This window comes from Anabas testudineus, chromosome 22 (genome assembly GCF_900324465.2).
Source record: "Anabas testudineus chromosome 22, fAnaTes1.2, whole genome shotgun sequence".
Lineage (NCBI taxonomy): Eukaryota > Metazoa > Chordata > Actinopteri > Anabantiformes > Anabantidae > Anabas > Anabas testudineus.
In genome coordinates, this window is record NC_046630.1 from 18032501 (window position 1) to 18050265 (window position 17765).

At 40.9% G+C, this 17765-nt stretch overlaps 1 protein-coding gene across 2 annotated transcripts in view; it reads left to right on the plus strand.

Moving 5' to 3' along the window:
- Positions 1-17697, plus strand: part of LOC113148157 (ras-related protein Rab-27B-like) — a 37519-nt gene extending 19822 nt beyond the window's left edge. For both annotated transcript variants that reach the window (XM_026339701.1, XM_026339702.1), the window contains exons 2-6: positions 8904-9075; positions 11076-11164; positions 12627-12730; positions 13013-13136; positions 13467-17697. In XM_026339701.1, the coding sequence (XP_026195486.1) occupies positions 8923-9075; positions 11076-11164; positions 12627-12730; positions 13013-13136; positions 13467-13653 (657 nt within the window). In that variant the 5' untranslated portion in view covers positions 8904-8922 and the 3' untranslated portion in view covers positions 13654-17697. The remainder of the gene's footprint in view (positions 1-8903; positions 9076-11075; positions 11165-12626; positions 12731-13012; positions 13137-13466) is intronic.
- The last annotated feature ends 68 nt before the right edge of the window (positions 17698-17765 follow it).

Below are 17765 nucleotides of genomic sequence, written 5' to 3' on the forward strand. Positions count from 1 at the left end.
AATATACCAAACCAAAAACAGGAGTTGATTTGATCCAGTGTTTTCCATCCGTCTGATATGTTTGCTGCATTGGCAGTGACAACTCTTTGGACTTGATATTGGACATGGACAGTAACAACAGATTTCAAAGAGATATTGCAGCTCTATGTAAAATATAAAACATGTAACATATCATTTTAAAATCACCCAGAGGAAGAAAACAACATGTTAGGGTCTGAAATCCTGTTAAGGATTAACTTGCTGTATGTGGTTTGAAGTAACTGTACCACTAGGTCTGCAGTTGGCACTCACAGAGCCAGCTGGCTTGGAGAGTTCTTATGACTGACTACTGCTGGCATGCTTTCGGTTGGCCAAACTATTATCATTTAGGCCACCAGCCAGAAATTTGAAGGGGACAAACTGCTCAACTGTGCTGTGCCACTTTCTAGTGTGACCAAAGCTATAAGCTGGTGAAGGTTTGTTGGTTGGACCACTGATGAATTAGTTTTCCAATGTCCCACCAAAAAGACATTGACATTCAGGGGTTTTAATTTGGCAGCAGCTTTAAAACGTAAGGATGATTTAATGTTTAACAGTTTCAAACTAAAACCAACGGTGAAGTTATTCTACTAAAAACTGTTTTACAGACTGATCTCGGTCACTTATTTCTCTGGGCCACACACGTCAGCTGAGGCGCATCTTTGCAATGGGGGCATGTTTTTTCATTACAGTAAACACAGCTATTGTTTACAAAGACGGCAAAGCATGGGCAGCATCACATGTCTACACTGATATACTGCAGGTCGCCTGCGATGCACAGTTCTAGACATGTAAAGCCATGAAAAGAGATTTTGAAGTAGAGAAATACACTTGGGGTCGAGGTCACGTGTGTAATGTGAGTGACATGGGGTTTGTTGACAGCTGGATTCTTTAAGATAGGAATATTTCAATTCAGTGAGACGCATGCGACAGGTACAATTAAAAAAAAATGCTGCCTGCTGTGTAGACCCAGCAAGATATTTTCAAAAATATTCATCTGTTCAGTAAAATCTGCGCTAAGGTAGAGAAGTTAGAAACCACTGAGGGACAGACTAACATCAGCCATACAATTCAGAGAATGAATGTGATCTATTTTTAGTAATGCTTTATTATACAGGCTGCATATTTTCCAAATCATTTCCTGGAAAGTTTTGTCACACATTTCTGATGGTTAAAGATTTAGATTTATCAGGACTTTTCATTTACTTTCCAATAAATAAAGCTTATATTTACAAGCATATGGAATAACGTGACTAAATTTTACATTTAGTTTTATTCATTACAACCTAAAAACTCTAGAAATCTATGCTTTTTCCACTGACAGTGTTTATATGACCTTTTTGAGAGTTATATGATAAATATTAGACTTTGACATGCATGAACGAATGGAGAGACTATTTTTAAAGTAATCGTCTGCTTACTCCTTCTCTTACTCACTCACTTGTGCACTTCTCAGCACACCAGGGTTTTGAGGATTGTCTTCAAGACACAGTTTCTTCAAGAATAAAAGTTTATTTTCAGTTGAAAATGAAAGCAGTGCTGCTCATGTGGAGGAGTTAGATCAGTTATTCTGCCTGAAGCGTGGCGTCTACATGGGATTGTGGTAGATTTTCTATTCATTTGCATGGCAAATTGGTAGTAGACAGCAATAAGAGCAGCCAAGATTATATCAGCATGTCTACGGAACAGCGCAGCCCCATGAATAATAACATCTTTAAATGTAATGATGTAGTAAAGTGCAATGATGATAAAGTCACACGTCCCATTTTAAAGAAAGTGGATGTTCATGTGCTGGAGGAGTGACACAGTGAGGCCAAGTCTGTTTTTTAGGACCCAGGAGACACCGGAGAACAGAGTAGGTGTTCCTGCTGATAATGACGATGCTGCTGCTATTGTGTGTTTTACTCACGTCCTGCAGCAAACAACGCAACCACAGAGTCGGTCAGCTGACTGATCACATGACCTCCAGCACTATGATGTTCGTACTGGCTGCAGTTTGTTAGACCGGCTCTTTTATGAGTTACTGGGGAAGCTGAGCTGTAATTATTGTCACTAGTTGAACGTGTTTCACTGGCATTTACATCTCTCCTATAATTCACATTATTGGTTACAGGATGCAGTATGTGTGCAAACAGTGATGATCCTGACACTTTTGTTCCAGTAGTCCTTCACATCTGTGCTGTTAATGATTATTTTCATCTTGTCTTTCTTTCTTTCTTTATTTATACCTGTGACATCATTAACACTATTAGTTACACTTGCACTGTCGTCAGTGACTGTACTTAGTGTAAAACCTGAATTTGCAAGATTCCAAAATTACTCATTTCTATCTATATCTACACTAGATCTACAGCTTGTCCTTCTCTGTGTACACTCCATCTAATAGCACCTCTCCAGTCCTCAGAACATGCTGTGTAAAAAGAAGAAGCAGTGGTTTTCGCCTCTTTACTCATCTCTACCCCGTGTCTATCAGGAATTAGAGACCTGATAACGGAGCTTTATTGAGGTGAGAGAGGCCTGCAGTTTTTAGGGGTTTTCCTTGGATCATTTATGACTTCCCAGATGAGACATCGACATACTCATGTGGAAGGTTGGTCACTTTTGGGAAGGCCCACTGTTAGTAGATAGTTACTCTCACTGTGGATGTATGTAGTTCCTTAGAGGAAGCTTTGTTACCTTTTCCTGATCAATGCAATTTGGTCATTTTTCAGATGGACATCTAGTACTAGTATTTAAGGTGGTAATAATTTTAGTTTTTACTTCAAAAAATATCATTCAAAATCATTTATAAAGTGTGTTTTGTGTTGGCTCAGACTGCCTTCATGTAATCTATGTGTGAGGTCCAGTAGACACCAAAAGACGATGAGAGCTTTAATACTTTTTCACAGCACCGTGTCTAAGAGAGTGGTTAGTCCTCTCTGGTTATTGGTAAGTATACGGTGGAGTCGTAGCCATAATATGCAGGAGTGCTGAAAAAAGAACAATAGAATCAGCCTCAGGGGAAAACGTCTTTGTCTAAACCTCCACATTACGGCTACCCCAGCAGTTTGCTGTGTACAATTCCACGGCTGTTAAACGTAACAAGGTTATACTAAAAACATCAGGACAATTAGGGTCATGAGACCCGCAGGTTGCAGCACAATGCTCAGTTGTGTCTCTGCACGTTGGTTTGAATTCTTAACCATCTGTTCCGATTTGTGTTGATCAGGTTTCATGTGGCTGCTCTAACAGAATTACGCTCCTCCACTTGGAAGTTTATATCAAGACAGGAAGAGCTTTGCAACTTGAGATCGCTTATTAAAGTGCGACTTGTTAGTGCCGCGTTCGTTTTTCGAGACGTTCTTTTCCTCCTCTTGTGCAGCTGTAGGTGGCACACCTTTTTTTTTTTCTCTCTCTCTCTCTGTGTTGCCGTGCTGTGGTTCAGTACCACACAGCAGCATCCGAATTATTCTTCTGTGCTGCGAAAAAAAGCCTCGTAAAAAGAAGATATGAAGTCATCCCATCCTGTGTGGCAGGAAGGGATGAAGAAGTGCCAGACTGTGAGCAAACGCAAATCATTTTATGAACTGGATATACTGCGAGTCAGATCAGTGCCGTGTTCAAGCAGCCACAGGCAGAGAACATCAGAACATATTGATTTCGATGGAAATGTCACAGGTTTTTACTGCTGTACTGTAAACACAAGCTGTTCAGCCACTGGTCCTTATGTGTAGTTGTTCAGAGTGGAAATATAGAAATAACGCCCAGGAGGCACTTTTATTGACTTCTTCAGGTGTCTAGTTTTAATGACTTCTTCCCGTCTACCCGTGGCATTTTGTGGTTTGCATTTGCATTGATGATAAGTGCAGGACCCCGAACCTACCAGTGATAGTGTCTCTCTCTATACCTACAGCTCAGACCTGATCCCTGCTCTTTGACCTTCTGCCTCCCACCATTCATGTACCCATGCTGACCTTTCAGCTCCAGCTGTGTGAGCGTATGTACAGATGTTAGCCTACCACATGTTGAGGGATTAAGAGAGGGATTGGGGAAGCCCTGGTGGGACCCACAGATGCATGCATAAATAGATGCACCACACCTGTGTTGGGTGTGTTGTGTTCTAATCGACCTGGCTCCAGAAGTCAGTGAATGAAGTGAGATCTGCATCAAAACATACAGTTGAATATAGAGTAAAGTTGGCAGATTTACCACATAAACAGCCACTAGCTGCCAGACCCACCCATCTGCTAAGTTTACCTTCATTGGTCCTTCTGTGCACCTCACTGTTTAGGGCCAAGTGGCTATGAAATGCTGAAGGTTGGCTTCTTTTCTTTTCTTGTTTTGTTTTGTTTTTTTTTTTTTACAAATTAGATAATCAAGGGCCAATCCTCATCTATGTTAGCATTTATTGATTGTTGACCCTGGAGTATAGATTGGTAACGAGGCTCTAAGGCTGTGGAACAGATGGAACAACAAATCAGTCGTCTGATCTATTTAAGATGATGCAGAGGCCACAGCAGTCCAAAATAAAGGTCTCTGACAAACATCTGCTGACCTTTTGTGCATGATAGATAAATGGTAAACAAAGGATTTTAAACAAACGTTTAAGAAGGTTAATATGATGCGCATAAGGCTTTGTTTTGGTGCTGACTGAAATGTATCTGTAGCACTCTGTGAAACAATCAAATACTAAGAGCTCACTCTGCTCAGATTTTTTATTTATTATTTAAATTTGTTAAAATTTATATTGAACTTTTACAGATTTGTGATGTTTTATTGTTAAACGTTTCCTGACATATACATTAAATGTTTATATCCATCACTTTATATTGTTAGTGATGGAGTCTGTCACTGCCACAAATGATACAAATAAAAAAAAAAGATATGCTTGTATTTTTAAAGAGGATATTCGTGAAAAGTAAGAATTTTTCTTCTTAGTTTAAAAATATTTTTAAAAAGAAATCTAACCATACTTATCCATGAATATGAATATCACGTTTTTATTTATGTACAATTATAACGACTAATTACAGCTGATTAAACCTTTGGAATCTTTCTGCCTGTTTATAATATTTTGTCATGATCTGGGAATTGAAATGATCACATATATGATATATATTTTTGTGTCTTATAAATTAATTAGTTTTTATACAGCTCTACAAAATCTCTACAAAAATACTTTTGCTCAGAGCTATTTGGTCTTATGAGAATAAATGTAACATGGAAGGCTGACTTGGATTTGAAGGGAAGTGTAATAAAGTTAGATGAATTATTTATTGATTTAATTAAAGGATCAATGTTGCATTATGTATAAAGATCTAATGAACCCCAGAGATACAACACCCTCTTTTTTTTACAGCAGTAATATGTAGATACTGAGTAATTGAGTTCAAAACAGAGTGTAGCCTGTTTCTATCCATCAGTTATTTAGGGTTAAGACATCTATAGTAATAATAATGATAATAACTGGGAATAAAGCTAGCAGTAGCATGAGACTTGAAATCAATCCATTCTGGCTGGACTACAGGTTAAAGGTTGCAGTAAGGACCTGCAGCACTGACACACATTGATTGATAGTATGGTGAGACTGGCCTTCTGTGATTGGTTGGAGTGATGAGCGTTTAATGAGTCTGGGTCACATTTTAACGTCAGTCAGTATTCATTGGCTTTTTCAGGAATGGCAGCATACACAATGTTTCTCTATAATCTGAATAGATTTACACATGCTGTATGTTGGGTTTGTACAATGTGCTCATTAGTTTTGTTCTGTAGTATGCTGTAATACTTCTTACAGTATAGTTCACACTCCTCCTTCGTGGCTTGTTCTTCAGACTGAATGCACAGTGGTAATAAATCTGTGTTTAGAGCAGCACAGCACCTAATGGTAGAAATGATTCTTAAGGTCTGTCAGGTGGATTTATGCCTCTAGAGTTTAGGGTTCTGTGGTGTTGGGACTGATTTATACAGCAGTTCAGTGTAGCAGTTAACCTGTTGATTGTAAACGTAACAGCACAGCACAAGATGGATATGTTTAACATTATCAGACTATCTATTGCATATTGAAAATCCTCTGTTAGAGAACAAGAAAATGGTTGGGAGATAATAAAATATTCATTTATGTATTGTACTGTTTAAGAGAAGCTTCATCTGTACACTAGAGATGTTGTAGTCAACAAGCTCTGCTAGCACAGAAAACCAACCAGTGCTCCTCGTGTCATTTTAATTCTGACTAGTTTCTCTTGAACAGGAAGCCAGCACCCTTAATGTTCACATCATCCGTCACCAAGATACAGATGTGTAGGAAAATGCTGCTTACTATCTGATGCTGCTGCTGTTCCTCTGCTCAAAAGTTGAAATCCTACTTGTGCAAACGCTCATTTGAAGGTTGCATGTGAAAGTCTTGCATTCATATTTTACTCGAGTGCTGTGGAAACATACAGTAGCAACATGTCATGTTTTACAAGCGTAGACTGCTAATAACATTTTGCATAATATTAGTCAGCAAAACAGGACATAGAGAACCGTTTCTCTGGTAACGGGGACCGTAAAACTCATTCTGACACATTCAAGTAAAAGAAAACAATTATATGCTCGTACTATTACAAAGCCTATCTGCATATCTGAAAGCAGTTATGTGTATTTTTATCTCACTGATAAGGAGGATAGCAGAGGAGGAAGAGCAAAACACAACTTCCTCATAGATGCTCTGATAGTAACTCTGAAGTGCCTTCAAGAAAACTCTTAAGTCATTTCTTCTGTGCAGCGCTGCTATACAATATTCTATTATTGTGAGATTACTCATTTTTTATATGTCTGCTCTGGTTTTGTTCTTGCTTGTTTTAGAGATGCAGCGTTTAGGTACTGTAGGCAGTTTAGCAGTCACCAAAAAAAAGTTAGTTGTCACTCTATGTGTACTGAAATGCAGCACAGTCTAACTAAACAGCCCTGCAATAAATTAGCTGGTGGTGGTGTTACAGTGTTGTTTTAGCTAAATGAACCTTGAACTGGCAAATTATAAGTCAGAGTAGATTTCTGATCTCTTGGAATATTTGTATACATCTATGCATGTGTCCACCACTTATGGACTAACATCAACGTTCATTTAGAGTAGTATTTCATGCCAACCTCAGTATGAATCAAGTGTTCACTCTTTTTGGTCTTTACCACATCTGGAGGGATTCTTTGGCTCTTTTGTTGCTCCACTATATTCAGCAATAGGGTACCTCATTTATAACAGGTGGTAGTGCTCTGTACGTCTGGGATTTAGTCCCACTAAGCAAACTTTCTCTGCAATGGGTGAAGAGCTTTGAATGTTGAATATGTGAATTATGTGAATTGCACTCACTGTTTTGCACAAGTTACACCAGCAAAGGTATTTCCACTGGAGAGGCACTGGGTTAAATGCCTTTATTTTACCTAAACTCCGTCACTCTGTGGTACACTCTGTGGTACACTCTGTTACCCTGAGATGTATTTCAACATCCGTACTAATATTAGCATGTTACCATGTTAATGTAATCTGGCGTCTCTCTTGCTGTGGTTAAATGGTGACTCGGCTCCTTCGTCCATCTCCTGTCAGGCCAGTGAAGCTGAAGCTGATCGTAGTGGGCTTACAGGAAATAGTGTTGACTAAATGTGGCTAAAACCTATATTAGGTAAACCTCGACATGCATTAGGATGAAACCTAACACTATTTCCAGATAACTTCACCTAAATGACTGAGAATCTTCAGACTTTGGTATTTATAGATGCTCCTTCTATCATAGATGGGAAACATTTGTTACCAATACAAGTCTAACTTTGTTCAAAGTTAGGATCTGAATTGAGTGTCTGGTGTCCTCACTGTAGTAAAAGCACATTTTTATGTGTGCTTCACTTCAGCCGAGTGAATTGGAGTCTTATGATCCTCTTTCTAAATATACCGTAACACATTTAGTCATGAGGCAAACGGACCCCAGACAGAGATCTAACAAAATATGTTAGACACGTCTCTGTTTTGGTTTTGGCAGAATCATTTTTCAGCTGTGATAGCAGACTGGCTATCATGAAGACAGGGTGCTGCTATTGGTGCTATTCCTGAGATAGTATATTTTGTCTTTCTGAACAGCAGACATTTGTCATCTCACAGTCTTAAGTCATACGTTTACAGTAAAGAGTTGAAACCAGGAGTTCAGCCATGTTTACTTTCAGGCATTCTTCATCTTAACAGCCTTTCTCGGGGAGTTTCTACAACTCTTAGTACATTACCACTGGTAATGGTCCTTACGTCCTTTTACACACAAATAGGGAGCTTCTGATAAAAAGCATTCCTCTAGTAGCCATCAGAAACTCCACAGTACCTTTAAGGTGAAATATTATCAGCAATATCAAAAGTGTGCAGCTCTAATACCTTACTCTAGTAATCATTCTACTCAAGACTGTTACTTCACATGACCTAGGTTAATGTGCTTTGGTATTTTTCACTCACTATACTCAGACATCCAAACATGCGCTCTCACATATGCCCTCTTGCTCGACTCACTCACAGACACAAAGACTGGAACACACACTCACACACACGCACACACAGCATTAGGATTTTCCCAGAAAGTCATATTCTGGTCAGAATGACCCTGTTGTCCCCACGCCCATAAATTACCAATGGGTTGTATAACAACAGACACACACACACACACACACACACACACACACATACATACACACACACCCTCTCCTCTCTTTCACTGAATGTGCTGTGAGTTCAGCGGCTTGATTACTTTCTGACGACACGGCCTCTTATTTCACCTTCTCTTCTGTTTCATTATTCATGCCACTTGCTATTTTTCACACACACTCTGAATGCCCATTGAAGCAGGAGTTTGAGACGTCCATTTCTGCGGCAGTTAACATGCATCTCTTTTCCACAGGTTTATTGCTTGCGTCACTATGACGGATGGGGATTATGACTACCTTATAAAGCTCCTTGCCCTGGGGGACTCTGGCGTGGGGAAGACCACCTTCCTGTACCGATACACAGACAACAAGTTCAACCCCAAGTTCATCACCACAGTCGGCATCGACTTCAGGGAAAAGAGAGTGGTGAGTGTTGATCCATTAATAATTCTCATGTTAAACAGCCAAGTTCACATGCTCACCTTAGACACGGGTGATGCAGGCTTGGTTACCATAGTTACCTTTTGTTATTTAAGTTATGAAAGAACAAACAGCGGGTCAGGATACAGAGCAGCTCTCGAGCTGAGTCACGTTCTGGTTATTTTACAAGTGATTCTAATCTGTTTTACTACAGACACGCTCAATCAAACCTGGGTTGTCTCCACCAATAATGCTGGATATATTATCTGTGAGGACTGTTTTTCCTCATTTCCCGTGCAGTGTATGTAAACCAATGGTTTTTCCCTGCTGGAAAGGATACAGAGTGGAACAGAAGGAGGAAAGCACAACCTGACTGGTGAAGTCAACCCTTTCAGAAGCGTCTCAGCAGCAGCACTCGTCAGAATAGACACATATTTTTAGCAGAGAGACGCTTCTGTCCCAGCATCTCGTGATGTCCATGGGTTTCACACTGCAGGCACTCACTAACTGCAATGGCTGTAATTCCTATGCTGTTCATCCAATATTTTCAAGCCAAGCCCTTAAATTAAAGCCACAGTCCACACTTTAAGCCTGTCTTTGTTTGTTTTCATTTCAAATCCACTGTGGTGCCGTATAAAGACAAAATAATTTCACTGTTTAAATAAGTTATGGGCTTGTACATCCAGACATCCATATGCAACATGTAATTATCTGAATCCAATAATGTGTTGGGCTTGGATTGTTCAGCAGGTCCTTAGCTATCCTGCTTTTGCACTTCTCAAACACTAACTGTGCTGCTTTAATCCCCCTGCTCTGGATGAGTCATAGGATTCATTATTTCTCATCACCTCCTATGTTTGTGTATGTATTAGCTAAGGTTACACCAATCCTTTACTCAAATCCCCACTCACACCATCATCTACATGTTATACTGTAGTTTGCCACTTGATTCACTCGGTTATCAAATAGAAAATCAAGTCAAAAACAGTGTGGACTTCTTAACTGCTCTGATCTGTGGGAAGCTATTAGAGATACTGACAGGGTCTCATCTGGACGAGTCAGAGGTGTGAATGACGCCATAGGCTTCCTGCAGAGACATCACCCAGCTGCAGCACACAGGACTTCATCATTACGCAGTCAGGATCGTTGTCCACATCACTCATTAGTCAGACCTGCTGTGAAATTCCAACAGTAAAGCAGTGGAGAGGTGAAAATGGAGGAACTACCATGGTGGTAGCATGTCGCCTCAGGTACTGGTGAAATTATGAAATGTGGTCCTTCAGGTTGAATTTGAGGGATGGATACCAATTTAAATACGTGTTTCCACATATTTCATTAGAGCCTTTCCTGTTAAAGGTCACAAGGGTGCTGGAGCCAGTCCCAGCTGTCACTGGGCCAGAGGCAGGGTGCACTGTGAACAGGTCGCCAGTCTGTCACAGGGCTGACATGGAGACAGACAAACCTTCACACTGAGTCCCCAATTTAAACTGCACGTCTGACTAACTTGAACTCGATGGGGAAACAAGGAACTACCTGTACCTCGGCCCTTGAGTCCACTAATCGTGGGAAACCCTCTGATGTAAAATGAAATGATGGCACTGTGAAAGTTAAAATGGTTGCACGGCAGGGCCTTCAGTCAGCATAGAGTGGGCACGCATAAAAACCGCACCCAGGTAAATATTAAGGTTTGCATTGCCAACAGGTGCTTCCCACACCCTGTGTGAGTGTGGTCGCAAGTGTGAGAGAGCAGAAATGACCACGCCCAGCTGTGATCATGGATGTGGTCGGAGTGTCCAACATCATTAGGAAACATTTAGGATGGGAGACAAATGTCTTTTAAAAACCACGAGCAAGTCCAGTTGTCACTAGCGCCTTGCTAGTTAGGTTTAACTACAGTGAAACTAATGGAGGCTCATTCAGACCTACAATAAATCCTTGCTTGGTGATTTGCCAAGCGTTTCTTCAGCTGAATAAACTAAACTGGCGTTTCTTTTCCTCCTCACCAGGTGTACACAGCATCCAACGCCAATGGGACGACCACAGGGAAAACCTTCAAGGTTCACCTTCAGCTCTGGGACACAGCTGGACAGGAGAGGTGGGCAGCTCGCTCCCCTGGACTCATTATGTGGAAAAGGGGTTGTCTCTAAGTTAGTCTAGTTTGTGAAATATATACTTTATATATATATATATATCGTGGTCAGTGCTCTCTGGCCTTCAGTAATAAAAAGTTAGTATCTAATTGGATTCTGTTCCAAGAAGTAGTATTTCAGGCTGTCAGTAGCTGGGCTCAAACTACAGTATGTCTTGAAACAGTGAACAGTTGGAGATCTGTCTGTGATCCTGTGTTTGTGTGTGTGACTCCTAATCACATCGTGTGTGATCTTTAACTGGAGCTGTTCTCGTTCTGTGTATGAAGGCCCCACGATGACTTACTGTGGGATGAGTCGGCATCAGTTGCGTCATTTTAATTTCATTTATTCGGCTCGGTGTGATGGAACAGATTTCTATTTTCATAAGCTGATCTCCATGATCACTTAATGGAGCAGCTAAAGTCATCGTTCCCCCTGTGTGATCAGTGCATCAGACTGTTTGATGTGGAAACACCCATGATATCTGCTGTTATTGTCCCGAATATTTGCAAGTTACATATTTGCTCATAAAGCTTCACGAGTAATGTTTACACACAGTTCTGTTACTTGCTGACATAGCACCCAGACGCCCAGTTTACCAGAGTACACACGGATTAACTGGTGTCTCATTACCCACTGCTGTTAACACAGCAGCTCACAACATCTACTTTGACGTTTTCATCATATAAAACTTTAACCAGTCGTAGCAAATCATTATATTTCTTTCACTGCCATCATCTGGTTCTTGATTTCCACTGGCCTCAACACACTCTGCACTCATGGATCAACGCTGTCATTCATTTGTAACAGTGTTTCTGGGCTCCTGATCAGTTTAAAGGTCGACTTTATCGGCCCCACTGTAGTTTGGGGAGTGACTGAGTAGGTCTTGAGGAAAATGCGTAACTGCAAACTGTTGCACAAATGATGTTGTTATTCTTGTGCATATCAGAATCAGAATCAGAAACATTTTATCGCCAGGTGCGATAAAGGGCATTTTACAGCACTAGGAATTTGTCCTGATGTTAGGTGCAGACATAGAATAGAATAGCAGGAAAAACAAACAAACGTAAATACGCATATTCACAGTCGGTTTGGAGGGGGGGATTTGTGCAGAGGTTATCGGGGGGGAATTGGGGAACAGTTCAGCAGGCTGACAGCAGCAGGGAAGAAACTGTTCTTGTGGCGTGAGGTCGTGGTCCTGATGGACCGGAGTCTCTTGCCAGAGGGGAGAGGTTGAAATAGTGCATGGCCAGGGTGAGAGGGATCAGCTGCAATCCTGGATGCACGTCTCTGGGTCCTGGAGACGTAGAGGTCCCGGAGTGATGGAAGGCTGCAGTATGTATAGGTGTACTTACAGTGTAAGTGTTTTTACTTGGTGTGTGTGTGTGTGTGTGTGTGTGTGTGTGTGTGTGTGTGTGTGTGTTCCAGGTTCCGCAGCCTGACGACGGCGTTCTTCCGGGACGCCATGGGTTTCCTGCTGATGTTTGATCTCACCAGCCAGCAGAGCTTCCTCAATGTCAGAAACTGGATGAGTATGTTGTTAACCTCACATTTGCGCTGCATGTTTTATATGTGGTTTAGGTTCGAGTGTTCTTCTGCATTTGCAATAAAAACACTGCAAATGGTGAAAAACCTTTCCAGTTACATTTAAGGTCGTATGAAAGCACAAAATAAAAATTATCTTCTCTTTCATTCAAATTCTGTCTGTACACCTGTCACACTGCCAGGTGTGCAAATGCTAACTACAGTGTATCTTCACTATATTTTCATACCTGATGTGTTTGCTTTACTTGTTTATTTGTTTTTATTTCCAGGCCAGCTACAGGCCAATGCCTACTGTGAGAACCCAGATATCGTGTTGGTAGGAAACAAGGCCGACCTGGCTGACCAGCGGGAGGTTCAGGAGAAACAGGCCAAGGAGCTGGCTGATAAATACGGGTATGTTTAGAAACAAAAGTGTGTGTCGGCACTCTGTCTTAAACTCTGGTGGGATGTACAGTACAGTATAAATATGAGGATACTCCATGAGTATGATGATGTGCTGCAATTAATAAAGTTCAGTCTGTGAACGCCTCCTGAATAATGTTATGTAGACCACAGCTCACCTAACAAGTCCAAAACTGGATCATGAGACAGACGATATGTTTGTTTTTTTCAGCATCACTCCAGATGTACTAACAATGGTAAAGTGGTAAACGTGTCATGAAGTAGTGAGCTAAAATCTGCTCCTATTGATTGAAAATCAATATCTGTTGTTGTCCCTCTCAGGATCCCGTACTTTGAGACGAGCGCAGCGACAGGCGTGGAGGTGGACAAGGCGGTGATAACGCTGTTGGACCTGGTCATGAAGAGGATGGAGCAGTGCGTTGACAAACCGCCTGCCGACACAGCCAGCGGTAACGGGGCCACAAAGCTCGGCGATGCACAGCCCAACGAGAAGAAATGCGCATGTTAGATCAAGAGGCGATCCAGGAAACGACCAGTCAGCTCTCCTCTGTCGTCTGCCCTTCCTGTTCGCCACATTCCCTCTGTCTTTTTACCTTCTCTGTCAACTTTTCCTCACTCTCGTCTTTTGTAATCTTCGAACATCCTCTCTCTTTAATCATTTGTCCCTTTGGATATGAAACAGCTTTATCCCCCTCTAGTGGATCTTGAAGGTAATACAGCCTCCGCCTGTTCAGGAGGAAACGAGAGCGACAGTTTCATCATGGTCAGATCCAGAGAGCCTCCCACTGCTCCCACTGTCAGAAGGAGATGATTAAACGACGGCCTCTTTAAAGGCTGACCTGTTTCTCTCTTCAACGGTTGAATGATTTCACTTCATGGTTAACTTGTCACGGGATCACAGCCAAAGTGGCCCCATAAAGAGTTTAACATCAGGCTGTACACGTGTCTGTAAATGAAATGACGGTCCTGTTCCTCCTGGACCAGGCTGAGCAGCTGTGTGACGTGTGTGTTTCTACTGTATTTTCTCCCCTGGTTCACACCGTGATCTATGCTGTACCTGTATTTACCACTTACAGTCACTCTTCAGTGCTCAGAGCAACTTTATCTGAAGCTAAAAATGCACTAAATTGCGTTTTTGTATTAAAGGCTGTGGAATCATGTTGGAGACCTTCAGCAGCTGAGTGACGGTGGCTGTTCACAGCTTCCTGTGCTGAGCCACAGGAAATGATTCTGCTTATAGTCACTTACTTGTGAACAAGATGGTAAACAGGAATTTTTTTTAGCAAACATTTGTGTTTAAATGGACAATTTTATATTTATTTGACGCTCACCACAGAAAAACAAAACCATGCAGCTTATCCATGGTCACAGTACACGGGCTGCTAACGCTCGCTAGCTGCTCGCTGATTAGCAGATAATCCAGTGAGCTAGCCTGCTAACTAACTAGCTAACACAGAGGTAGCAGAGGCAACAAGCGGCTAATGAGTGTTTTGGAGCAAATTAAAAATGTTTATTGTGACTGTAATTGTTGATATCTGTGCTCAAGCTTGTTTCTGAGCAAGTGCTCATGCCTCTTTCTGTGTGACCACTGATATAAAAACAACAGGAAGTGGTAGGTTTAGCTAATAAAAGCACCCTGTGGTAAGTTTAGCTAACGAGGTTGCGGTGGTTTTGTTTTCTTTGAACAGGGACTGATCAGAAATAGTGGAGTTTTTGAAACTACTGTTGAATTTGATATCTGATAAACAGACTAAACTGCTTCCACTTGCTTAGAAGCCCATATTATTAGCTCCATTTTGTATTTATGTTTAGCTAACTCCTTCACAGCGGGGCCCGCGTTAGCAGATGTGCAGATATTGTACCGGTGATATTGTGGGATGAATATGGGTACAGCATAGCATGTGTGCAATGGAAGAAAAGTGTTTCACAACAAATTGTATCTGTAACAGTTTCCCAGTCGGACTATTCCAGCTGATTTTTGTTTTTTTCTTAGCTGTAGGAGGACGTCAGGAAACGGGCCGCTCTGGAGACATAGTGGCTGTTTTACTTCAAAGTATTAGAAATAACGAGTGGAGAGGATACTCACATGTGATCAGAATCCTTCATGACACCTACCGTATTTGAGAATGAGGAAAAATAAAAAGCCAAATGTCAGTCAGGTGGTGTGTGGACTTGAGGGCAGCTGATGTTTGACTTACTGATCTATTTTTCACAGGTCTTTAGACAGCGTGAACTATAACCCTTTAACCCCCAGAATGAATACAAAACATTAAAAAAAAATATCACTGAAACATATTTTAGTTCTGTTTGTTTCTGTCATTTCACTTTTTTTTTCTTTTATATCTTCGATATTTCACACATCAATCTTCCATTTTGATGTTATTTGCATGAAATGATCTCAGCTGCATTTCTATTTGGGATGTCTATTTTCCATTGTTTATAGGGTTCTGAAGGTCAGTTGTCAAATTAACCCAAAATTACAAAAAAAAAAAAAAAAAAAAGTCTTTAAGATGAAGGAAATACACTATTACAGAGCAGTGAAGAAGCCTAACTGAACTTAACCTTATTAGTTCAACACCTGGTTACTGAGGACCAACTTTTAGATGATTTAGAGACACAGTCCATCATGACTTACTGAAACATGAACGTTACGTGCCGCGATGCTTGAGCTTCAGCTTTGCTGTCAAATGAGTTTCTTTTTGTGTCACGTGCATCTCAACAGCTTCCCTCTAATCACCTTTCACTGCCTTAGTTCATGTAAAACGTTCAGGCAATTTCAGGTGCGCCAGAAACAAGGGAAATCATCTTTACATGCTCAAAGCGCGGAAACATAAACCTGTTTGTTTTCAACAAACCCTGATAACTTTCTGCTTTTCAGTGAGGAAAAAAAAGAAACTGCCTTCACAGTTTAAAGATCTTTCTGATGAACGGCTCATCTCAGTGCCATAATAAAAACACATGACACAGATTCACAGGAGCTCTCTCCACTTAGTTAGGAGCATACTGTGCAGCTGATCTTTTTTTTTTCCAGTAATATCAGTAGATTTTACTTTTGATTCATTTTCTGTCTGTTGACTTATTGATTGTAAGTCATGTCATCTTAATCATATGTCTAAAGATTGAATTCTTAAATTCAAATATCTACATGCATGTATTTCAGTTTGTTCTTTGATCCAGGTTTTATTCATGAATTAAGTGCTGTTACAGTAAGTAGTATTCCAGCAGAATGTAAAAGAGAAATAGCTTATTCATATTATGGTGGCTCTGCATGCACCTCCACAGTGAACTGAGAGCAGCAGGAAGTTCCATTTATTGAACTTTGACTCTCGCTACGTCGACCTTTGTGGGCGCAATCGATCAGTGCACATTACAATCACGTCGAGACGAGACAAAAGCATACAGCCTGTAATCGGTGAAATGCGTTGTGTGTCGTACTCGTGTCCCCTGATATTCTCCATCGAGTCAAACACCCAGCCCATCAGCTGGAAAACACTATTTTCATCACCAGGTAGCTGCTTTCTGAAAACCGTTGCACCGATGAGAGCCCCGAGACCAGAACCAGTCGGTAAATGTGAGTTCAAACCAAAACAACGAGCTGAAAGAGACTAAAATGCTCTGTATCATGCTGCATAACCGTATGTGGATTCTCTGTGTGTCTCACCTTTAACAGAACACACAGTAATTTCACCCATTGTTACTATGAAAATAACGACCAGTGCAGCTTTAAAATGTCTTCTGTGTCTCGGTCACCATATAGTGATGCGGTTACACTGAAACACTGAAAAATGCTTCACTCCCATGTTGAAGTGCTAATGTATCCGTCAGCTTAGATCAAAGAAACGAGACCTTAGTAACTCAGCAGCAACAGCTCCAGATAATCCCAGTTCTCATTATGGGATTTGTCATCAATGACATTCTCCTGAGTCCAGCCTTCCTGTGCACATTGCCCCCCCCCCCATATGTAGAAACTTCTAATGCCTTTTAAATCCTGACAATCTTCCAGACCAATCTGAGTTGCTCTTTATCTTTTGTCCAATTCTGTTTGAATATTTATGCAGTTTGATGCCTTTTTTTTTTCTTGCCACATTTGCATCTTACATTCAGCGGGTTTTCCTTCAAGCATCTCTACCGTGCGTCTCCTCAGTCTTTAATGTAGTTCTCAGATTCACTTTGAAGGTTTACACTGTTTGAAGAGTCATGTCGTGCCTGTTATTAACTCTTCTGTCTGATCCTCTGTAAAGTTTGTGAGCTACTAAATATTTTAATGCATTATTGACAGAACAGAAGTCCTGATGTTGTTTTTGTGCCCAATATATCAAAACAACTAATCGATCCAAGTACCTCTAAGAGCTTTTATTTTTGGAAATCTCTGTGTGTGAATTCTCTGATGCCTGCGGTTTGTACATGTTTAAGTTGTCACCGTGTGTATCGATGCCTGTGCGTGTTTGTTGGGTTTGTTGCACCGTCAGCATGCTTGACACCATGAGAATGGAATGACCTGTAAAGCGTTTGTTTTTGATGTCAGAGCTGCAAATAAATTTTGTTTGTTTTATTCTTTGGGGTTTTTTTTTTTTTTTTTTTTTTAAGAAAGAAAGAACCCAGTCACCTTTGGGGCAGAAA